The sequence below is a fragment of the Fringilla coelebs genome, assembly GCF_963513975.1.
Source record: "Fringilla coelebs genome assembly, chromosome: 5".
NCBI classification, from domain to species: Eukaryota; Metazoa; Chordata; class Aves; order Passeriformes; family Fringillidae; genus Fringilla; species Fringilla coelebs.
In genome coordinates this window covers 6,741,194-6,766,349 of record NC_140033.1, presented here as the reverse complement: position 1 = coordinate 6,766,349, position 25,156 = coordinate 6,741,194, and the positions used below count along the sequence as shown (strand labels likewise).

The following is a 25,156-nucleotide window of genomic DNA, read 5'->3' as shown; positions in this document are numbered from 1 at the left end:
CTTCCCTCTTTTGCAATCTCCGTCCTGTCCACCTCTTCCCTTTGCATTCCTCCTCTTTGCAACTCTGCCTTTGCATCCCTCCCCTTTGTATCCCTCCCTTTTCACCTCCCCCTTTGCACCTCTCTCACTTACAGCCCTCCCCTTTGCCTCTCTGCCCCCTTCGCATCTCTGCCTTTTCCCATCCCTCCCCTTTGCATCTCTGCTCCTCGCATCTCTGCCCCCGTACACCTCCTGCCCCTCGCCCCTTCCCGCTCCTGCCTGCCCGGCTCTCAGCGCTCTGTGCTCTGCCCCTGGCACCCTCCACTCCTCCCTCCCTCCCCTTTGCACCCCCACCCCTCCGCATCTCCGCCTCGCCGCCTCCCTGCGCTCTCGTCCAGCCCCGGTCCCCCGCAGCCTCCGGGGCAGCTCGCAGCGCCTCCGGGCCGTCTGTGCCCCGCTCCAACCCCCGAGCCCCGGCCCTCCCCTGCCCGCCCGGCCCGGAGCCGCCCGCGATGCCGCCTCTGCCGGTGCCGGTGCCGGTGCTGCTGCTGGGGCTGGTGCTGGTGCTGGGGGGCCGGGCGGGCGCCGGGGGCGGCTGCCAGCTGCCGGCGGAGTGGCGGCCGCTCAGCGAGGGCTGCCGGGCCGAGCTGGCCGCGATCATCGTGTACGCGCGGGTGCTGGCCCTGCACCCCGACCCCTACGGCGCCTACAACTACCTGCCTTGGCAGAGGGCCCCCGCCGGCGGCCCCCAGCAGGGAGCGGGGGACCTCTTTTACTCGGCCGAGATCGAGCTGCTGTGCGACCAGGCGTGGGGCAGCATGCTGGAGGTGCCCGCCGGTTCCCGCCTCAACCTCACCGGCCTCGGCTACTTCTCCTGCCACTCGCACACCGTCATGCAGGGCTACGCTTATTTCTTCTTCCTCCGGTGAGTCCCGGGGCAGCGGGGTCCGGGGAGGGGTTGGGATGTCGCATCCCGGCTCCGGCTCCGGGGGATGCGCGCCCGACCCTGCCCGCAGGGTTCGCTCCGTCCCGCGGCCGCTCTCCGCGCAGCGCCTGCTCCTTTGCGCTTCCCCCCGCAGTTTCTTAGGGAGAGAAAAGCCCGGAACACCAAACTCCCATGGTATTCCAGCATTGTCGGCCGGCACATGCACAGGGAGATGCTGTTGAGTAGCTCGTGGGTGCTGGTGCTTTTGTTATTACGGCGGGACGGTCACAGAGCTGGAAAGAGACCAGCGGCTGTTTGCCGAAGTTTGTCGTGGGAGTTTAAAACCCATCCCCAAGTACTCACCCGATAGCTTTCCATCGACTCTCCTGAGTCCCAGCCAGACCCTGAGTTTAGGCTCATCGAAAGAATAAGAAAATAAACCACAATGTGGGAACAGAGCCATCTCTGTGACCTTTCAATTTGAGAGCATTTGCGAAATACTACTCAGTGGCTTGTTTTGAAATACTTGGTATATTCTTAGACTGGGTGCACGACAGAACTCATTTTGATGCTGTCTAGGGCTTAGTCTGCAGCAACATCTTTAAACACATTTTATTGAGACAAGTTATTTATTGACTGCTTGAAGGAGTACTTAAACTCTGGGCTCAAGGGCATAGTGATGCAAATTCAGTAGAAACTATGGCCCAAAATACAGATTTACCTCCTTCATGGTGTCTGCAGGGTGGAAGGAGCAGCTTGGTCCTTACTGCTGCTGCCTGATCCAGTCCTTGTGGTGGAAATTGTCATTTTGGTGCCAGGAGAGCTGAGAGCTACTTGCAGGCTAAAAGTCAGTGTGACTTTTTGTCGAGCCAGGCTGAAGTAGGACAGGTGACTTCTGCAGGAGAGAAAGTGCTGCTCCTTCTCACAGTGGGCTGCCCCTGCAATCTGTGTTCCAGAATGGATGAGAACTACATCCTCCTGCCGCATGGAGTCAACTTCCAGGAGGCAATTTTCCCTGACACCCAGGAGAACAGAAGAATGTTTGCCAGCCTTTTCCAGTTTTCAAACTGCTCACAGGCACAGCACGTGTTGAGCTTCTCCAGTGACTGGGAGATTCAAGAGGACAACCGGGTAAGGGATTTGTTTGCTTTCCAGTGCTTGTTTTCAAAGTGGGCACAGGCATTCCCATGTCCTTTGTGAACATATGTACATGAATGCAGAGCAGCAGGTCCCTGATTTTCCTGTTCCTTGGGTAGTATCACTAGCAAAGTAACACACTGGTGAGGAAATATTAAACTGTTTTCAAAGCTGACCTCTCTATTAACCTCTTCAGCTTCCCATGGACCTGAGCAAAATTTGGTATCAACTTGTTCATGAACAAAATAGGTTAAAATAGTATTACTTGTGATCTTGTCCTCCCCCACCCAGATAATTTCTGGGTTTGCTATCTCTTGACCTCTTTTTTTAATTTCAGCTGAAATGCTCAAGAGCAGATCTTTGCTTTTGAACTTTGTGTTCATCTCATGTAGTGAGAGCAGTGCCTGGACCATGACAGACTGTAAGGGATTATTCTTGCCTGACTCCACATAACAGCATAAACATCTACTGAACTAATCACCCTGAGCTGCCTTTGTAGCAGCTGGAGAAAAAAAGACTCTTTAAGGGCACATTTCATGTGAGTGATGAGGGCAGGGTTCCTCTGAGGGATGCCAGCACTTACTTCTGAACAAGACAGATGAAATGTCTCTTTCTCCTTTCAGGGAAGGCCACAGAAAGCATTTCACCCTCTAGGCAATCCTCCCGTAAGAACATCCAAAGATGCTCACTGCTGGTGGCTTCTGGCCTCTTTATGGGATTGCAGTGTGTGTAATAAATGCAGGATTTTAACAAATGCTTACTTGCATTTGGCAGAGAGGAGCAACATGTTGTCATGTGTGTGCATGTTCTGGATGTGCATGTACTTTTGAGAAAGTGGAACTTGGAGAGCTGGTTTTATGCCAGACTTTGTTTTGTGAGACTGGTGGCTTCCCCTGGTGTCTGAGAACATTTTAAGCACCTCTCTAGGTCAGGATGGACAGGACAGGTGTCATTGCTTCTGTCTACTGTGGATTTACCCAAGGCATGATGTTTATGTATGACAGCAGATGTGTGAGTGGCTTGCTTGGGAGATGGATGGAGGGAATTCAGTAGCTGGCTGAGCCTTTTCCTTTCACCACCTGGCCAAATGCCAGCATACAAAGTTTGAGCTGCTGTGTGGCCATCTGGCCAGTGACACAGCTCTTCTCCTTGGGATGCCCCCTGAGCAAGTGTTTTCTTGATACTGATATTTTTTGGGGGGGGAGTGTGGAATGGTGCTGTTCAAATATATGTGTGGTAGCAGCAGCAGAAATTGATATTTAAGAGGAAGTTAGTTATCCTACAATTAAATTGCAGAGCTGTAACCCTGTCCAGGCAAGAAGGGGGAGGTGGAGAGTCCTGGTCCCAGCCCTGCCTCCTCCCTCCCAACCCCTACTCCCCAGTGCCACAAGCAACACACTTGGCAAGTAAAGGTGCTGCTGCTGCCAAATCCACAGATTTTAGTGGCTTTGGGAGGCCACCAGATCCAACTGCCAGTGTCTGTTGGTGATGCCTCTGCCCTGTTTATTTCATCATGCTGAGCTAAATGTAGGGGATCTTGATGGGCTGGTGCTCATTTATGCCAGTAGTGAATCTCACCAGTCAGCCTTAATGGAAATCACCAGGCAGAAACCCCCAGGGTAAGTTGGGGCAACCCTCAGCATATGTATCAGAAGTGCATTTCAGCTGTTGCACTCTTTGACCCGTGCAGCTGTGAGCAGACTGGGAGGGATCAGAGCTGCTGGTCTCACTGCTGGGGCCGGGGGCTTTACAGGCTTCAGCCCCCACCCATGCAGTGAACAAATTCAGCACAACTGATGGACTCTTGTCTCGCCCTCATAATGAAAAGTAAAAGCTTCCTCTGCACCAGTTAAAAATAGATGGGGCTGACTGTGCTCCCATTCAGCTCCTGCATCTGTGTTTGCCCAGCCGAGCCCCAGCTCCCGGCGCCCGCGTGCCCCAGCCTGGGAAAGGGATAACATTTCTGCTGCTCCAGGATTAGGAATTTGATCCTCAGCTCTTCCCAGGTACAGGTCTCTTTATGTCTCCCCCCTCTCTCTGCCTTTTTACCTGTAGTGGTGTATTTCCCAATTGTCACTGTGTCTGTTCACATCCTGTCACAGTGTGAACAGTTTCTGTTTCCGAATGCGCTCAGCCAAGCTGCCCCATGCTGGCTCCTAAGCTGAAATCTGTGGTGTGTGCCAGCTTCATGGCACAGACAGTGAACATAACTTACAGCATTACTCCTGAAGTTTTTGAAAAAGATCCTCTTTGGGAACTTGGGTACATCCAAAGGGAGGTTCTGTGATGGTGTCAAGTTGGGAAGAGCTTGGACAGAGAGAGAAGGGCTGTCTGATGAGGCTCATGCTGTAGTGAGGAGTCAGGGATCTCACTAGCTGCTGTGTACTGATGTAAATTGTTACTTAAAATTCATCTTGGATGTTTTGTGCAGTCACAGAGGAGAGGTGGAAATGTTGAGACATTCTGAGCAGAAGGCAGCTGGGATGAGAGTCTCATCCAGGAGTTCATAGGTAGGGTCCTGACTCCAGGTGTTGGAATAGCTACATGCAGGGACAACTTACAAAGCAGCAGGCCAGAGGAGGTTTGGAATAAAAGAATTATGAAATTTTCTGTTTACAGACAAATCCCATACTCTGAAAGTTTTTTGGAATCCTGCTCTTGATATATTTCTGGGGAACTTTAAGAGAGACTTTGGTGCTAGAAGCACGTGCAGTTGCAATGGATAATTTGTGTTTACAGCTCTGGGATGCTCAGCCAGAATGTGAGAAAAATCCCATAATGGATGAGTGTCTTTGCCTCATGTAATACTACACCAAGCAAAGGGTCCCTTCTGCAGGGTGTGCTTGAGCTGGCCATGGAGCAGGTGACCCAAAAGTGACCACTAGCATGTTGCCCTCCTGCTTGGCCTCCTCTGTCTGCAGTGCTCCTTGCATGCAGGCAGCCTTGTCTAGGCTGCCCAAGGGGTAAAATGAGGAAAACACTGACAGCTCCTTCTCCTCCTTCCAGCAAATGTGTCTGATGATGCAAAAAAAAAAAAGCAAAGAGATGTGCAGGAACTTTTTGGATGCACTGGGATGTGCCACCTGCCTTTTCCATCATGGTAAAATGCTTTTAATTTTCTGAAAGTCCCATGGTGTGTGATGAAAAGAGGTCAGACCCAAGGCACATCTCACTGAGTATAATACTTTCCTCATCCTGGGCCTGCTGCTTTTGCTGTAAGCTAATTCCAGCTGCATTTTTAAGCCCCTTGCAGTCTGGGCTATGAGCCAAATACTGCTTTCCATAGTTTTCCAATAACCCTACAATCTCATAAATTCACATAGGCTCTTGTTCTGGCCATTTCAGAGTGCAGTGATTGCTCCTGCTGTTGTTTCTTTAGGCACTTGCATTTTGGCCTCCATGTTTGCAGAGGCAAATACTAATGTGGCTTCATCTTGACTTTTTGTCTCAGCTCCTTAGTGATGTTTGCAGATCTCTTGCTTTACTCCAGCTTGTTGTTGCAGTGGTTTCCACAAGGTTGTTTCTAAAACCAAGGGATGATGCAGTACATTGGGATTGAAATCTAGCCCCTCTGCAGAATTTCACCATTTTAGTGCAAATCTAGGAGCTGTAATTTCTCCTTCTGGCCTTCTGCAGGGTTGTGTGATCTCATCAAGAGGACCTTGTTGCTTTGTCTGCATACAAGGGATTATAGGAGAAGTGACTTGAGGTCTGGTGTCAATAAGGACAGTAGAAATCTCTAGCAGCACTTGTAGTTATTGCTCAGAGGGGCTTGAACTGGTTTTGTCAACTGGTTGGTTAAGGAATTGTGTTCTTTTGTCCTCCCCCTTTATGTGTGCAGGAGAGCTGCAAAATGACCCCACGTGCATCACAACAAGGGATTGATGTCAAGGTGTCAGCCCATTTGTGAGCAACAGTGACAGCAGTGAGATAAAGTCCATGAAATTAAGGAGTCCAATAACTTCAGTTAAGCTCAGAGATTGCAGGGGGAGACTCTACCTTTTATTAAACCTCTCTCTCTGCATTGACTCAAGCAGCAGAGCCACAACCACACAGTTATCTCAATTGATTTAGATGAATGGACTTGCCTTCTGAGAGACCTCCAGAGCTTTATCTGGAGGTATTGTCTCTAATAACAGAGCTTTTATGGGAGTAGTCAGTGTCCCAAATAAAAAGCAAGGTAATTAGTGGGTTAGCCTGGCAGTCTATAGATATCTGTTTAGCATCTTTGGGTTTGGATCTTCTCTGGTGGCACCATGGCTGCTGTAACAGACTAATGACCTGACTGGGACATCTGGAAGACTTTGGAGCAGCTGAAAATGGAACTAGATAAGAAAAGCAATGTAACTGCATAAATGGCCTTGCCATTACTATGCAAATCAAAAATTAAATTAAATTACATTCTTCCTCTGTGGAAGTAGAGGAAATGGTTTCAGAATTATTTGTATTTTAGCAACTCCTGTGTGCATAGACTGGGTGCCACTGGGTTGGGTGAATCCCTGAGCCCATCTGTGGGCAGCAGCATATCTGCTGGTCCCAGCCTGTCTCTTCCCTGATGCTCTCAAACAGGTGAGTGGTAGAGGGTCTCAGTCAGGGACACTTCACAGCACCACGAGGACAGAAGCCACAGAGAAATAGCTCCTTGCCTACCAGACAAGGGCTTGTTCATATGATGTGGGCTAAGGGGAAGTTGGGGAAATCCCTGTAATTTGTCAGATCACCCTGATTTTGGAAGTGATTAAATAGTGTCTTGTCCAGAGAGAGCCTGAGCTGCCTTGGATCCGTGGGCCAGAGGTCTTCGTGTGGTGGCTGAGATGGACACTGCTGATGCCAGAAGTGACTCTGCTCTGTGAGTCTTGCAAATCCTGGCCACTAGGAAAAATGAGCTGATAACTGTGTTCTCCATGTTATCCATAAAATTAAAATTAAAAAATGATATTTTTTTTCTCTTATTAAAGTTAAGAGCTTCTGCTCTTACAGAGTTCCCTCTCTGCCCTGAGTGCTGGGAGATGAATTTCAAGACTGGAAAATGCTGCTCAAGGAGTCCAGAGCCAGCTGTTTTAGGAGAAGAAGCAGTTTGAAAAAGCAGGTAGCATCCAGGCTTGGTGGAAACAGTTCTCTTTAATTCCCACTTACTGAGTTTTTGTGTTTGCTTGTGGCATGAGCTGCATAAGACATTCTCCCTTCTCTGGTCTTAAGGCACTAGGGAAACACAAAAATAATCTCAGTTAAAAACAAGTGCTACGTGACAAGGGCAGTACAAAAAGACCTCAAAATAGAATTGAAGTGAGGTCCAATATCTAGAAGTTTGAAAATCTTCTTTTACATGTGGTTTCCTGCCCTGCCATTGGTTAGAGGAGCTGTTTCTCCATGAGCCTAATAGCATGATAGAAAGTGCCATCACTTCTGGGTTGTTTTCATAGTGATTTACAGAGCTTTTGTTTTCCTCCCAGAAACCACCCAGGGTGAACCCCCTCCCTACGATCTGTGTTTAATTTGAGTACATGTAAGCAATATCAGATGAAATGGAGAACTGCTGACAAGTGTCTGGGGCAAGGGAAGACCACGAGACAATTGATACATTTGGGTAACATCCCCAGGAGCCTTTTGGCACAGAAGTGGAATTGATTCTTTCCCAAATCTTCACACCCAGGCTGTGGTAGGGGACTCTTAAGAGTTCTGACTGGCATATCCCTACCAGTTTTCTATCTTTCCACACGTACACAGGCTGATAAAACACAGAGTAAAAGATCACAAAGGAATACACAATAGCCTTATCCACAGGATGTTTCCATTGCATATGGTCTTTATAATATTTATAGCACCCAGAAGGTGCTCTGAGCAGTGATTCCCAGAAGAAAAATGGGCAACATCTCTGGTTTTCAGTTGTTTCTTAGAGGCACATTATTTCTGTTGGGGTAGATTGGCTGGTTTTCATACACAATGCAGGAGGGATGACCTGATATAACATGGGAGCCTTGAATTTGGTATCATTTGTGAACAGTCAGAATTTGGGATTGAAAATGGAGCTTTTCCCCACCCATCTGAACTCTTGTCCCCCATGGCAGCCCTGCTGGCAGGGAGGTGCTGAGGTGAGACCCCCCCCTCCTGGTACCAACAGGGGAGACCCCCAAAGAGTGCCACAGCTCCTGCTGAGTGTGTCTGGACCATTGCTGCCTATCAGGCACTGCAGATTGCTCCAGAGCACAGCTCTCTCTTGCTGTGTCCCAGGAACATCCAAGTACATAATATCCTTAAAAATATCCAGTTTCCAGCTCACCAAGCAAGGAAATACCAAGACAATCAGGGGTATGTGTGTGTGTGTATGTATGTGCTGGTGCCTCCTCGAAGGGTGAAGCAGCAATCCTTCCAGGAACTGGCAGGGAAGGGAGACCCACATGGCTCCAGGCCTCTTTTAATTATCCAGAGTCACACTTTAATGAAGTTCTGCCAGACTCTCTAATTCATTCCATATTTCGTGGCACAAGGCTATCTGCTGCTGTACTTGAACTTGGTGGTGAGCAGGCATCTGACCCCAGCCCCAGGACACCTTTTGGGTTCTCTGCCTGGCTGGTGGCCTCAGAGGCAGTTCATAGTTGTAGGCTGAGCTCTGCATGTTGAGAGACCCAAAGGTGGGGCTGAAGGGACCCTGTTGTCCCTCCTCTGTTTCAGATCCAAGGCTGTCTGCAGGGATGCCATAGCCTTGGGCTTTCCCAGACATGGCTGGGACAGACATGGCTTTTCAAGCCCAGCAGTGCTTTCTTAGCTGGATGAAAAGTTTTTTGGGAACCCCTGACCTTAGGAAGCCTCTTAGCCCAGGGCCAAGGCACTGTGTAGGTAGGAGAGATGGAATTTTGATTGAGCTGGTCATCTTCCCTCTATGCTGACACAGAAGTGGCTGAGGGGGGTGATACCTCCCTCGGGGTGGGGGGCAGGTTAAAGGTTTAATCCCACCCTGAGCATCCACATGTGAAGATGGGCTGGGAATTGCAGCACTGTAGTGAGCAGTGGACCTCTCATCCATCCCCTCTGGTCATGTCATGGGAAAAATGGCAACTAGAAGACATGAGGAGGCTGACTTCAGTCCACTGTCTCCTATCACTCCTTGTGAGTGATGCCTCTGCTTTCCTGCCCTCCTGTTGATGGCCTCCCCAGAGTGTGAGAGTGAGAAGGGACATCCCACCACTGTGAAAGATGAAGGGAGAGGTACAGGGAAAGGGTTGGTGTGGATCTGGGCTGTGAAATTGAGTAGTGCAGGGCAATGGTTGCTTGAAAAAGCTTGTGTCCACTGCTAAATCCCCTTCCTCAACAGAGGTTTGTGTTCTCAAGGTGCCCCCCAGATACCTGGGACATGTTCTCCAAGGAGATGAGTTGAGGCTGGTGTTCCTAAGGTGGATGTATCATCTTACTAACCCAAGGAAAACAGAATGTGCAGTCCAAAGAAGCAGATCATGGATTTTTTTGGATCCAGTCATGCTTACAAGTCATACTTGTCCCATGACATTTCAGTCTCAGTGGGTGGAGGTGCTGACTTTGCCTGGGAGCCACTGAAAGATGCTCAGATATGAGTCCTGGCATCCTGCTCACAGCAACACACTGGGGCTACTCCAGTGCTTTTGGCTGGGCTGGGAGCAGGAGGGGGAAGCAAACATCAGAGCTGGCTGCACATGGCTCTTCACCTGCTTGGATTTCCTGGAGCTTGTTTTGAGCCAACTCTTGGGGAATACATTCAGAATGAGTCTCAGACAAGTTTTCTGGAACAAGATCTGCCAAAATTAATGAGGGAGGTACCAATAATTTGTGTTGTTCAACCCAGTTATGGGAGCCACCATGCCCTTCTGTAAATATGTGAGTCTGTAGATGAGTTGGGTGGCTTTTGTGTGCAAATTGATACTTTGTGTTGGTCAGCAGGTGGAAAGGATGATTCATGTAGATCAGCAGTCCTGGACCAGGATCTCTCCTTGATGAACATGATCCTCCTACAGGCACTGTGGGCAGACCTGTCCTTTGGGTTAGTTGCTGTTGACCTTGAAACCCAGGGAAAGTATTTTCTTTGACTTTTTCTCTCTCTCCTGACCCACCTGTGAGATAGATACAGAAAAAGATGAAGCAAAACATTTTTTAAGATCAACAGCCACCAAAATCCAGCTGGCAGCCGGCAGACAGGACACCTGTGATGCTGCCTGTAACCAGATCAGCCATTGTGGCTTGAAGGGAGATGAGGTCCTTTAATCTGGGACAGATTTTCTCCCAGCCCATACATTTTGATGTTTATTTTCACAAATGACAAGCCAGGCTGGCTCTGAGGCAGCAGGAGTTTGAGTCCCTAATGGAAGCTGCAGACAGAGCCTTTTACAGCCAGTCCTGCCTCTGCCAGCCAAGAACCTTTCCAAATTCCCCTGGAGAAGTGTCCTTGCCCTGTTGTGCTCAGCCAGGAGCAGCCACGTGGTGCCAGGCTTGGCTTGGCCACTGGCCCTGGCAGTGCTCAGCCCCTTGCAGCAGCTAATGTGAAGTGACAAACCAAAGTGCCTGGTTTCCAGGGACTGGGAACATATGGTTTTGGTGGACCAATTGCAGCTGGTTGCTGAGCAAATCATTGCAGGTGCCTCCAGCAGCTGATGCAGTGACTCCCTCCTCTTGCTGCCCCACTCTGTCAACTTTTTTTGGAACAAGGCTGCTGCAACTGTTAGTCGAGTCATCTGTGAAAGGAATGACAGCAGGGAAAAACACACTGAGGGAGAGGCAAGTTTCCATGACACTGTAAAATACAAAAGGAAAATAATAAGACTAAAAAGCCAGGTCTGAATTTCGGCCCAAAAAACTAAAGAGCAAGCAAGGAAACAAATATTTCCCGAGATCTGAAAGCACTTAACGGACTTCTTCTGTAGTATTTTTGCATTTCCTAGATCAGAAAGGAACCAGCTGCAACTGCAGTGAGGAATGTTGGTGCAGTGTTTTATATTGAGGCAAGATGTGGGACTAAAATGCAAGCTGGTATTTACATACTGTTATCCTCAAACTGACCCACCTCCTTCACTATGCAGGGGCAGCAGGAGAGCTATTTCCATTCTGCAGAGGTAAAAGCAAGGCAGGTGTGTTGAGCTCTGCATCCCAGTCCAGTGGAGACAATTCTTTTTGCTCCCAGATTGCTCTGGGATTAGAAACAATTGTCTGATTTTTTTTTTTTTTGTCTGTAAACTGAATTGTTGCAATCCTGTGCCCCTCCCCTCCCATGGCTTCCAGCCTTATTGCAGAGGTAGTGCTTTGAGTAGGGAGTTTTCTTCAGGTGGGTTTAGCATGAGCAGCTGGGGTTTAGTTGTTTATTCAACCAGATCATCTTGGTGGTATGAAGTCTGGCTTCCTTCTTCGGGTGGATGGTGTCTTGTATCCTCTTCATTTCCTCAAAATGCAATGAGTTTATTGCCTTCATTTATCTTTGCTGTACACCCATTTCAGAGCACAATTGTTTGTTTGGCTTTCTTTTTGTATTTCCAGAGCCTTTAAATGAGGTACAAACACAAATATGTTCTTCTGGATGTTGGTTATTAGTTGGTTTTTTTTTTGATTGTGGAAAATTATTTAAATGCTTAACTGAATGGTGGCTGGGGAGAGAAAAGAGGGAAAGTCAAAGTGGAGGAACAGCTTGTACTGACAGTGGCTCAGGGATAGGAATAGAAATTCAATGCTTTAAGTCCCAATTTCCCTTACATGGAGAAAGATAGAAATCCCATTTCAGAGCCTTTGAAGCAAAAACACAGCAGCCACATCCACTTAAAATTCTCCATTTTGTTGCAGAGGGAGGAGGCTGTTTTTCCACCTTTAAAGCAACATCCTTGGGGGTGGGAGATGAGCAATAATGAGGAAGGGGCTTAGTCACAGTAACCATAGGGCACCTCTGCCACATGCCTACTCATACTTGAAGAGTTCTGAGGTCTGGGTTGGCTGGGGGAGAGTTTATTCATGGTCTATAAAAGTTGTCTTAAGTGATAATTTGTGTGTACATGGATTATCTGTGGGAAAGAAACTTACTTGGTCTGTAAGTACCTCTGCTGGAGAGATTTCTGTGAGTAGAGACAAAGAAAAAATAACAATGTAAACGAGAGAAAACTAAAAGAACTCATGGGAATAGGAAATTAAGAAATAGCCCACCAAAATGTGTGTCCCACCGACGTGGTAAAATCTCAATTGTTTACAAAGCTTGAGTCTAGCTGGGAGATGGGTCAGAAGAAGACACTGTCTGGCTGCCTGCCTCTGGAGGAAGAGCCACTGCATGGCTCATGGCATGGCTCTGGGAGGGGCTGTACAGGCTTTCAGAGCCCCCTGTCCCTGTCCTGTTACTCTTCAAACTGGATGTTTGTGCTGCTCTCTCTGGAGAGGGTTTATGTCCCCCACTCTGTGGCTGAGCAGCTCCAGGAGGTACCAGGTAGCATCCAAAGCCAACCTCCATCAGGATTCAAAAAGACAACCTGGATGTGAATTTTTCTAAAAGTCACTTCCAAGCTCTCTGTGCCATGCTGGACATGAATGCTGGTGTTGTGAAAAACTCTGAGGATTGGAAACAAACACTTTTAAGAAGACTCTACTGAAAGGTTGTTACGACCATCAATGATTTGGGTTTTGTCCTTTTACACATTTTAGGCTCAGGCATGTTTTGTTTGAGTTGAGTGAACCCTTCACTATCTGTCCCTCGAAATCCTAATTGAGCCTGTGTTTTCTTAAGTCTTGGTTTCAAAGGGCAGAGGAGCAAATGTGATTCTTGGTTCTTTTCCCAAAGGTGTAGAATTATCAACTAATTGTGTCCTGGAAAGAATACTTTGTGCTCAAATCTTGCCTGCCATACAAAAAATGGCTTGAAACCACATCCAGTGACAAAATCCTCCGATATTTAACTGAAATATAGGGTCTGAAAGCAGCTGAACTACTGATGGAAAATGTTGTGGTGCTTCCAAATCAGTGGCACTCTGGAGCTGCTGGAACACATCCTGTCCTCACAGACAGCCATTGCTCAAGAAACACATCACAGATGTCGAGGATATGAAGGAGCAGAGCCCTTCCATCAAAGCATCAGGCCAGAGAAGGGCTAAAAACACAATCCCAGACTGGAGGCATCCCTGAGGCATTTGCCTGCCTGTTCTGTGTCTGGACTTCAGGATCAGCCTCTGGTCCTGCTCATTGTCAGAAACTCTGAAACTGGAGAAGCCTCCTGTGGTCTCTGCTAACGAAGTGGTGTTTATCACACTCTGGTAATTGCATTTGCCATGGTATTTACAGCATTTCCTATGTTTTGAAACAGAGAAATCTCAGGCTTGCCCAGGGCTCATTGTGTACTTTAATCTGCTCCTAAGCCCGCATGTATCTTTAAATATTAATTTACAGATTGGCAGTGTCCTGGGGTGGCCTCAACCCCACAGCTATGGGCTGGGAATGTGGCTATTGAAGTGTTAATGTTTGCTCTCAGTATTTATCAGATCCAGTATCCTTTTTTCCAGGTCCTAGGAAATATTTTTTCTTCTTTTTCTTTTTCTCCTTTTCTTTTTTCCTTCCCTTGCAGTTTCACTTGCTATCAGTATTCCTGACTTCTCTAGAGCAGCACAGGGATTTGGAAATCCTTGCCAGGCACAATATGGGAGTGGAAAGATCTCCTAATATTGCACCCACTGCAACATTAGCCCTACAAATAACTTTTTTCAGATTCTGCTGGTCTTTGGGGCAAAGGCAATATATTAATTGCAAGAACAGAGGTCCTTTGAGCTCACTCTGTGGTCTGGCCTTGGCCACATATGAATTTATTTGTGTCTAAAAGGGACTGATATGGTCTTGGGCCATTTATGCCACAACACCTTGACCCTGACTATGGCTCTGTCTCACTGGCTTCTTTTTCTGGATGCAGCAGTTTCAGCTTAGATTCAGTGGATGAGGAAAAGTCCAGAGCTTGAATGAAGCAGTGCAGCATGCCTGGAGTCCTCCTTTTGTATCTCTGGCTGGGTGGAGCAGGTGGCTTGAATTTGGCTGGAGCTTATGATGCATATGATGCATTTTGGAGACTTTATCTTCTAGCTCATAAAGCCTTTTGGATAAAATTTTCTGAGCGCACGAAGGATGTAGAGTTTTGTTTTAAAACATTGGATTTAAAAGATTGGATTTAAATCCAATCTTCTAAATTGCTTTAAAGCAATTCCTTGTGTTTTGAAATTCTGAAACCTCTGTCTCCGTTTTAAAGGTCTGTGGTCAATCATGAACTGATTTAGAAAATGGTGCAAAGAAATTTTAAAAAAAATTTAAATGATGTTAGGAAAAGAAATAAAAAGAGAGGACACATATGTTATCAATACTGTACCAAAGGGGAACATTGTCTCTGACACAGAAAGCCTTTAACTGTAAAGCTTGTAGAACAACTGGAATAATCTTTCTAATGCAGTCAACATTATTGGAGGTGTCATGGGGCTGTTTGAATTGCTTCAGCATTGATTTTAGGGCCTTTTCTGCTTGAACTTCAAGTCTACACTGTAGATGTGACTCTGAACATGTTTTTCTATGCATTTTATGATAAATATTCTGGCTTTGCATTGGCTTCTTGGTTGGATGTATTTAAGTATTAGTTGAATGGACTTATGGAGCTTGTCTACTTCAGTATTGACCTTAGAATGTGAGCAAAGATTGAATTTCATTGCATACAACATTTAAAAGTGCTTCAGCCAACAGCAGAGAGGGGTACAGGAGTCCTTTTGTTAGGTGCTTTATTATTAGAAGTCTTGAACTGGTGCAAAATGGCAGTTTTGCCAAAAGTTTTCCGAGGAAGTAACGTAAAAGACTGTCAGCATTCTCCCCATCCCAAGACCCACAGTATGCCAAGAGATACCTAAATCAGGTATCTATGAAAGAGTACAGGAAGAGAATTCTAGCTGATGCTCTCCCATTCTCCAGTGTTTTAAGCTGAAGAGGTCTCTGTGGTGAAGCAATTTCCATCTATTTATTTGTTTCTATATATTCAGGGACATCCTGTCAATTTATCTCCCATAAAGCTGTCCAGCCTTCTCTTGAAAATTTTATTGCCTTTTTGATTTGATTGCCAACTTTTAGATTGCTTTCAACCTGTTTTCAACCTACTTTATTATCTGATACTTCCAATTCTTCTGCTGGAAGATGTTGTCAGTCTCTATTTTCTCCCTTCATGGTTGTGTAAACCTTTATCCTCCACTCTCTCACAGGACAGGACTCAAAATTACAGACCAAGCTTAATGTCTGAGCCTCAGAGAAGGTTGTTCCTCCCCTATCCTGGATAGGAATCAGCTACTGCTAAGACTCTGCAATGCAAGGCCTTGAGAAGAGAGGAGTAAAGCCCCTTCCCTGGCTGTCTGGGACCTCCCACTGCTATTGCCACAGGGAAATTTCAAAGTTTTGCCTAGACTGTTGGAAGTGCCAACAGGGAAAGCAAATATTTGTGTGTAAGACTTAACCCCAAGAAGATTAAGTGCAGATGAATGTCAATAGTGCCAGCAACCTGTGAGAGAAAGTGAAAACTGAGAAAGATGTAAAAACAGAACATGGTTCGGGGAAAAAAAAAAAGTAGAAAAAGAAAGAATAAAATGCAAAACAGATTAGAAGCAAATCAGGGAGAAGGAAAATTTCTATGGGGCTTTTTGCTCTCCCAAAAAGGGCAGCATGAAGACCAGCAAGACAAACATTGCAACAGGGGCTCATCAGTGTTAGCAGGTTGGGAGGTTCCAGGGGTGAGCACAAAGTAGGAAGGGGGTAAAAATCAGGGATGCAGCTTGATGGGATGGTAATGGACAGTAGGTGCCTTTGGGAATCGGGAAGGATCCTGGAGGCAATGAATATCTTGCCCTGTCTTTAGTTCCTACCTCTTCAGTTCTGGAAGTCAATTGCTAGCTGGGGAAATGGTGATCTGTGGGAAGAGGTTTGGTTTTGTGAAGCTTGGCCCATGTTCTGTGGGAGGAGAGCTGTACTGTTTGGAAAGCATCCATCTCGGGAAAATCATAAGTGGTAGGGCTGTCTAGACTAGTCAGGAAGGCGTGAACAAATAAGCAGAGTAAAACAGAAGAAGAGAAAAAAGTGTGATTCCTTACCTAGAATTAAATTAAGATGTCAGGAAAAAAAAGGACTCAAGGCTTCAAAGGATGCAAACAGAAGATGTTCTTAGCTGGCTTTACTCTGAGGTTAACAAAGAGAGGAAATTAGACATGCTCATCTCTGGATTTACATGTCGCTGCTAGAAGCGGGCGGGGAGATGCGTGATAGGAATGCTACAATTAATTATTATAAATCTCTTTGTAACAACCGTGTGGGCAGCGTGCAGGTGTGTGTGAGGACCTTGGCAGCCTGACAAAAATGTAATTATCGGTTACGGAGGTAGCAGCGCTCCCTCCTTGGCACTTTGTCAATCAGCAGAGTGGTAATTAGCCATTGCTAGGGGCCACTGTTTCTCTGAAGAGGAAAGTAGAACCTCCTCAAACACCTGGATGTGGTCTGGGTGAGAGCACGGGGGGAAGTGTGTCTTACCTGGCAGACTGCAATTACAGCAAGGATTTCCTGACTCAGAAATCAAACCAGAAGTATTCTGCCTTAAATATTTTTCTTTTTTGACCTGCAGCTTGAAACTGGCAGCAATCTGTGTCGACATAACCCAGCCTAAATACACTGGGGTTTTGAAGTGAAGTAGATCATTAATCTTTAGTTTGCCAGGGGTCATGATAGATTTTCTATCGCTGAAAAAGAGGTTGGAACTCTTTTCTGGGAAAGATATGCACCTGCTGAAGTAATTTCATGAGCAAAAGGAATCACTTCCAACAATTTTATACAGGAAGTCTGATATAATCTGGTTTAAAGAGAACAGATTCTTGTTGCCCTCATTGCCTCTTAGTGGACAGCATGTTATTTTCTAGTTTGGCTGACAGAAAATGTGGGGTTTGGGACTACACTGCATATAATGGAGAATTCAGTGTCCCTGCCCCAAAGCCCATTCTTAGGGATTTCCCTCCCTGTGGGTCCTAGGAAATCATGTACAGCCATGTTTACAAAGAAATCTGAACCACAGGATTGAATAAGAAGCAGCCTTGAGAGGAGGGTCAGAAGCTGTCCAAGGCACCATCTTTCCAATTTCTGCTATAGCTGAGGAGTCATGGTAAGAAAAAGCATTGCTCTATGGAGCTTTTTAAAGTTCCCCATCAAATGCAGTAAAACACACTTTAGAGCAGCTTTAAAAACAAGGGGAAAACAAAGGCAAATATATCTCTGACACAGAGTGACAGCCAAAAAGAGCTTGTCAGGCCTGGGTTCCTTCAAAGATGTGCACTGAGCCCTTTCACACTCTTAGTGCTGTTTGCTGAAGTATTAAGGAAGTGGGAAGGCATCCAGAAAACTGGTTCAACTCAGCTGACACACTGGAGTTTGAAAAGGAGCAGGAAGGAGATGGAGATCTGCAGCACTGCTGACCTGCCACAGCTGGGGACACAGTGATGCATCACACTGCTCCTGCTGGTGCAGGCTGTGCTCAGAGGTGTCCAGCAGCTGTTGAAGGAATGATGGAATAGCATCTTCTCACAGCTGCTACAGGGTTGGGATTTTTTGGTCCCAGTGAAACACAGAGACAGATTTTTGGGGCAGCCTTCAGGAAGCTCTTGACCCAGGAGTGAAAGTGCCTCCCAACTCTGTGTTGCCCTGAAAGACATGGACAATCTGGAACAGTGAATTGATTGTAATTTGTCAGAGCTGAGCAGAGCTGTGTCCTCTTCCTCTGAGCTTCTGCAAGCCCCACAGATGCTGTGTGAGAATTACTTGTGAGCTGCAATGCCTGTAGTGGTAAAACTCAGACACACAGGGTGAAGATTGAGGAGTGCTCATTTGTGGTTGCTACAGACATTCTTTGTCATGGCCATTACTGTAACTTTATTGTAATTTAACCACATTTTTAATGACCAGGCAACCCATAATTGTAACCACTGTGTCACCACCCAAGATTCAAAACTCAGCTCAGAATCAATGAGATTATAACTGCATATAAACCCTTCCTGCAATTTAACAGCAAGGAGAGTTGGCACAAGAAGACACTTACCTATCTTCTCAGGTAATGCAGAATTTATTATAGCACCCCTCCCTTTTCCTCTTCCCTTTGATGTGGTTTTGTATAGCTCTCACAAACTGTGAGTTATACATAGAAAGCAAAGTAATAAATGAGTTTGAAATATGAAGCCATGTTCAGAATTTTTTGGATGAAAGTAGTTTTGTTAGTTTAGGGTATTGGTCTACTTTGAGAAGTGGAACATTGCTTCTTTCACCTGAACTTCAGGGGCTGAGCCCAGTAATTGGATCAACTGATGTTTAAGTTGAATTATCCCTATAGTTTTTGTGTTTCTTTATTATTATTACATATGCATCAGTTCTAATTGACTGAAAAGTTTTTTTGAATAATTAAACTTTGAAATACCTGGGAATTATTCCCTCAGCAATGAAAGGATGTGACATGCATTTTCAACAGTCTTCATTAAATTTAAGTATTTAAGTCACTAATGTAAAACATGAGTTGACACCTTCCCAGCAATGACACCACTAACTCCAAAAGGCATGACTAAGCTGTCATGAGCTGTTGGACAGATGGCAGCTTCTTTAGCTGCTACCACATTCCTTTTGTTCTCCTTTCTGTTGCTATATTCAAATTGCTGCCTGGCCATGTAAGCAAGTCTTGGACTCACAGCCTAGAGTCCCTAGCAAAACATCTTCTCTGGTCTGTCACTCTCCAGCCCCAAAACCAAAAGGTCAGCCACATTTCTTGACATTTTTTAGTGGATCTGAACATCTGTGGAACTCTGTCCAGCTCCAGCCTCAGAGTTGTTCTGGTTGTGTCTCAGGAACTCCTGAACTGGAGTGTCTAAACAATTTTTACCTGGCTTTAAGGCATGGACAGCGATTAGCAGAGCTGGGAGGCAATGTCCTTGTATCTACTGAGTTCTTTCTGCTGCTAGACATCTGCCTTCCTTCCCATGTAACTCTGAAACCAATATGCCTGTCTGTCTGTATTTCATGTGTGGTATTGTGGAGAGAGCTCATTACAGACAAGCTCAAGTGTAGCCAGCTCTTAGCTGCAAGTGCAAACACATCATGAACGTCTGTGTTGCATTAGGATCTTTCCAGAAGACATTGAAGCACAGCCAAGGTGGCTTCACAGGCTCAGTGTTCTCCCAGCACTTGTTGGTTCAACTGTTCTTAAAAAATGTAGGAGTTTGGGAGAGCATGGATGTCAGCAGCAGTAAAGATTTGCAGTGCACCAAGTGGCAGGAAATGGGTGAGTTGATTTAGAGCTCAGCAGCCTTCTCCTTGCTTGAGCCTTCTAGAGGAGCTTCATGGAGAGAAATGTAGGGAGCTGTGGCAGGAGATGGCTCTGGGGAGCCGCTAGCTGCTGTTTCTGAGTTATAATTGGATTTCACAGTCCCAGAGCTGCACAGCACATCCATCCCCGCCTCCTGTCCTCAGCTGAGCTGTGAGGGGCCTCCACAGCCCAGTGAAACACCTCCAGAGCCTGGAGCTGGCCCTTCAGGAAGGATGAGAGGCAAATGTGAAACCATTGCATTGCAGGCTTTGCAATGGTTGTGAGGTCTCCTGTTGGAAGTTTCCCAAGCCACAGAGCTCAGGCAAAGCACCTGAGGGAACAAGAGCTGTCTTAACTTGCCAGATGTGTCAAATCAGTGCAATCTCCATCCTGACAGGGAATGAGTCTGGTGAGCAGGAGACACGTGATTTTGCTTGACAGCTGTTGGTTCAGTTCACAGGGAGGTTTTGCTGCACAGTGAGGGGATTCCTCCTGGGGGAAACACAGCCAGACTGCTCCAGATGCCTGTGCACCAGCTCTTAATGGGAACATGATGAGGGATCCACAGATGGTCCTTCATACACCTTCTGAGCCTTTTCTCTGTTTGTTTGCTCACCCCAAACACATCTGGAGCTTCAGTCTACAGATGCATTCATCTTGCTCCAATTGACTTGCTCATGTGGATGCAGCCAACAGCACAAGCCTTTTTGGGGTGTCTCACCTGAGACCTCGAGTTTCAGGCACACAGGTCTCACTGTGGGTTTCTGGAACTTTCAGTTACTTGTTTCTTCTTCCTCTCTAGTCTTTCCTTTAAGCCTGTCCACCTGACACCTCCTCTGGCCATTTTACTGTTCAGACGTGGGTCAGCCCATCAGGGTCTGGCATGGCAAATGTGACAGAAGATGTGGAGAAGTACAACATTATCCATGGCTTAGTGAGGCATATCTGTGTCCTTTTGGTAGAAAACAGACCATCATACCTTCCAGCTGAACTGAATAATCTCAGGAGATCAGGAGCATCTTTACAATATCACACCAAGGCATTTGCTCTTAAGTTTCCAAAAGCCTGATGTCTCCAACAAAACTCAGCTTTGTTTTGTCCACAGGCAAGTACAACCTCTGCTTCACTCTCAGTTTGCATCCAAAGCATTAAAAAAAACATGGGTTCATCAACATCAACGTGTTCATGAGTTTTTAGTAAGCTGGGATTCTGCTTTCTGACAGCTCTGTTTAGGCTGACATATGTTCCTGCCTTTTCCTTCTGTGCAAGAATGTGTCTCTTCATTTCCATGAAAACCTCCATGGTGAGGAGTTTCCTTTTATTCCTGCACATATCCTGAATTGCTTCATAAAAGTCACTGACGATGAGAGCTGGAATTATCTTCGGATTTTATAACTTGGCTAAAAAAGTCTGGCTGCGAGCTAAATCTTCACGCATAAATCTCAGCCAGGAAATCATTTAGTTTCTCTCTTTCCATCAAAACAGCAAACAACTCGGCCCACTCCCAAACAGTTGCAAAGTTCTCAATGGTAAAAGGGTATTTTAGGAAGGGATTAAATAAAGAAATGTTACTAAGTGGCAGAGTCTCTAGGGCGGGGAGAATGTGGAAGGAAAAACATTTGGAATGACGCAATTTATTAGGACTTTTTTCTGTTTGTTTTTCTTCACTTGAAATGCCTCACAAATACCTGGAGGGAGCAGGACAGATCATCAGTTTGGTTGACTTTCAGTAACACTGACTGCCACGGGAGTTGTAGGTGCTGTATGCCAGCACAGGGATGTACTTATTAACAGGATTAAACAGAGCAAGGCAGAATTGAGAGATCACCTGGGTGGGGCTCAGATTAAACAAATTGGTCCAGTTTTATCAGCTGAGTTTGTGCTGCACTTTACATGTACTAACCCTAAACCACATCTGGCTGGTGAAGGGAGGCCTCAAATATCTGCAGGAAAAGGTCTTTACCATTCCCTCCAGAGGCTTAGTGCCATGTTCTTGCTGTGCTCTTCCAGATTAGCTCACACTCCCATTGATTTCTGACCTAGGTAATGAGTGAGAATAAAAGTTTTCTTCCATTCCTGTAAAAATGTATTCTGCTGACTTTTCTGCTAATTTACTGATCCTTAGGTCCAGAATAATGAGAGGAATGACCATTACCACGTTGTTGCGTAACCACTCACATCCATTTTGTTGGTGAATGGTGCCCAAGGAATGGTTTGTTTTGTTTTCCATGGCCCAGCAAAGGCAGTTGCTAGAAGTTGTCCCTTTGATCATGCTTGAAACCTTGGTCTTGGGACCATGGGCATTGCTCATGTACCTGAGCCATATCTGAGCCATGTTCACTAAGCCAGGATTTTCCCCTGCTTGGATAATGTAGACTTAAATGCCTTGATCAGGGACACAGAAAGATACAATTTTTATAGTGCAAACTTGTATTGACTAAATCCCTCAATACTGAAAGTTCAATCAATCACATGGTCCAGTGATGGGCAGTTTGCCCAGGATCCTTACTGAACAATATGTTTGCAGAGTGCAGGAGACAAGGCTGCAGTTATGAGCAATGCCTACCAGCACCTGAGGAAAAACATGGTTTCTGGGCTCATACTCTGAATTTGCACAGAGAAGCACTGTGGCCATTCTGCATGCAAGTCAAGTATCTGCCCATGAGTCCTGGCTCTGCTATTGCTCCTGTCCCATCCACACCATTCAGGCTTTGAATAGAGACCTTTCTGGATTAGGTTATAATGACTCAGAGACTGTAAATGACAGGTGTTCTGTAATCCCCATTTTTGGAGACAAGGAATAGAAGCACAGGGAAGCTATTTACTGCACCTACTTGCCCCTAACTAGTTATTGTCCTCACTGGAGTGGAGACCTCCAGTCCCATTCCTCTGATTAGGACAAGGATTTTATCTGCCCTCTCTGATGAGGTGTGAAGTGCACGTGTTGTTTAATGAGAACAGGCTGTTCAGATAACACAGCTCAGAATGATAGAGGTTTTGTTCTTCCAACATTATCATTGCCAAAAGACAGGGCAAGTGTCCTCATTATGGAACTAGACTGGAGCCTAGGTCCTGACTTCCTCAGAGTGGGTTTGCCATCTTTTTTTGTCTTCTTTTTTTCTTTTTTTTTTTCTTTTTTTAAAATTCTGTGATGTTAGGCAATTTTTGTGGCATTGTGGGGATGGTGTGCCTGGTGTGGGTGCTGTGCAGGAGGGGTGTGAGGCAATCCAGATCATCTGCTCCTCAAGGCTGTCCATTCCCTGGCCCTTGCTATTGCTAATGTGATGCAATACAAAGCTGGTGAAAGTACAGATAACTTCTGTGTCAGAGAAATATGGGAAAAACATAACAAATTCCACTGAAGAATTTTGGACTGATAGAGAAAATTAATTTCATAATCATGTTTAAAGCTTGTGCATACACAAACAGTAACCCAGACTTACAGGGGGAAGCATTTACTGCCTGTCCCTAAGTATTTGGCCAGGAGCAATAGCAGATTTTACAGGCAAAAAGACATAACAGCAGGATATGATGAGATTTTTCAGACCTCAGTGCAGTTATTCACAAAAGAACCGAACCCCAAGGTAGTCCATGACTGAACTGTAGCTCTAAGGTATCACCATGTGCTCACTGTGCAGTGGTGTGGCACTTGCTATGTAATTATCTCTCTCCAGCACAATTATTAACATAGGATTAAACAGTTGAGAGCCACCACTGCAACATTAACCAGCAGTGGGGTGTGTGCTCTATAATTTAGATGCTTGGAGGGAAGAGTTCACCACAGGGCATCCACCAGCCCTGTGAGCATTTTGTCCTGTGTAACTGTGGCTGCAATCCTCCTTCTCCTGAAGTCAGGCTGGAAAGAGTGCTCCATGCCTGTGTGTATGGGGAGGCCTGACTCATGCTGCCCTTGTGACCTTATTTTCTGCAGGCATTGCAGCCAGCCCCGTGTGAAAAGCTTTTCCCTGGACAAGGCAGTGAGTTGTGCAGCACATGGTGGGAGTTTCTGGTGCTTCTGTGTCTGTATGAAATTCAGCAAAGCAGCAGGGAGAGATTCTGGCCACTAAATATGACACTGGATTTAAAATATGATCCTGTATTTCCTTGACCCTGTATTTCTGTTGAGAATTGAAATACTGGCTTAGGAAAAGAAGCTGATCTGAGGAATTGTACTGGAGTGAAAACAGCTTTTGTCTCCTATAGAAACAGTCATTAATGCCCCGAATGCTTAGGGTCATCTGAGCACGTGCAAGCAAGAGGGTGGTTCCCTAAATACCACATCTTTCCACATTGAAAACTGTCTATTTGCCAAATCCTGCCATCTTCAGAGTAGCCTGTTGTCCACTTATCTCACCCAGGGTGGTCTGGGGCCCTTTCAGGATTTACAGCCCACACAGCAGCCAGAGCTGTGGACAGGCTGCTCTGGGCTGCCTGGTGGGACAGGAATATCTGTGAGTAGCAGTGAGCTCCCAGCAGCCAGATGTTAGTGCTTGGAGCTTGTTGTTCAGAGCTGCCGATCAGCCTCTCAGGCATTTGGTCCCTTTCTCAGCACTGACATTATTCAGAGAGCTCCTGCAGATCACAGATGTTTGTTTTTCCTTCCCTTTGTCTTTGCTTCTTCAACCTCACCAAGGCTTTTCCACTTCATGCCGTGGCAACCTGTGGCACTTCCGTGCTTGAATAAGGGCTGGACCTGGTCCTCAGCCCTGCTGGCTCAGTTCTCAGCCCTGCTGGCATGGGGCACAGCAAACAGCTCCTTGCTGAGGTCTCCTCTTTGCTCTGGGCTTGCAGAGCAGCTCAGGAGCAGATGCAGATGCCTTTTGTCAAGCCCTTGTGTTTCACCCAGCCTGACTTCAATGCTGCTGCCGTCATTTCCATGCAGGATTCACAAATCCCTTCCTGCTTGCAGGGAAAGGCTTCATTAGAGCCTCTTGTCCTGCTCCTGCCATGACAGGGGTGTCTCCGCTGTGTGCGTAAGCGCCGTGCTGGAGTTGTTTCCGTACTATTCAACTCAGTTTCAGTGCCTGATTCCCTGCTCTAAATTAGTGCCTCTGACTCATCCTCCAGAGGAATTTCTGTCCCTGTAAAGACTGTAGAAAAAGATCAGAAAGCCAGTGTTTCCTACCCAGGACTGAGGGTACCTATTTTAGCAGGGTGATGCAAAGCCCACCACAAGGGACCCACCGAACACAGATAAATACAAGCCTGAGTGTGGTCCCCGTGCTTTTCTGGACCCAAATAAAAAATTGGAAGATAAAGTGAAATGTCTGCAGAAGTTCCTATGGATGCTCAGGAGAGATATGAACATTCCCCCTCCCCAGTGGCACCATAGGGCAGCAGGTTGCCCTGGGGCACCTGCAGTTTTTCTTTGAAATCCCAAAGCCATGCACAGCAGCAGGGCACACTCAGGGCTTCCAGCTGAGCCTTCAGCCAAGGAAATCCTATCTGTTTGTAAAGGCAGCTGAGCTGCAGCAGCTTGTGAGCAGTGTGAAGCCAACACATCCAGAGCAGAGGGATTTATAGGGGAACTTGACTTTTATAGATGTTGCATTAACTTTAAACATTTGCCTTTCTCAGCGTGGGTTCTCCCCCTGTGCATACAAGTGCCCCTGGGTATGATATATTGTCTGGGGAGGAGACATGGCCTCAAATTACAGTGAATGTCCATTTCTTTGCTTTCTTGAGAGGCAGCATTTAGTGCATTGCAGTCACGCTGTGGCCATTTGCCAATACCCACCCACAGCCTGCTGGGATGTGCTCAGCTTCTCTCTTTCCCCATTTTGACTTATAGG

General features: G+C 46.3%; 1 protein-coding gene across 1 annotated transcript in view; it reads left to right on the top strand.

Moving 5' to 3' along the window:
- Positions 1-199: 199 nt before the first annotated feature.
- CCDC3 (coiled-coil domain containing 3) overlaps positions 200-25,156 on the top strand; it is a 35,340-nt gene continuing 10,383 nt past the window's right edge. The window contains exons 1-2 of the mRNA XM_084205508.1: positions 200-904; positions 1,861-2,035. Of these exons, the coding sequence (XP_084061634.1) occupies positions 492-904; positions 1,861-2,035 (588 nt within the window). The 5' untranslated portion in view covers positions 200-491. The remainder of the gene's footprint in view (positions 905-1,860; positions 2,036-25,156) is intronic.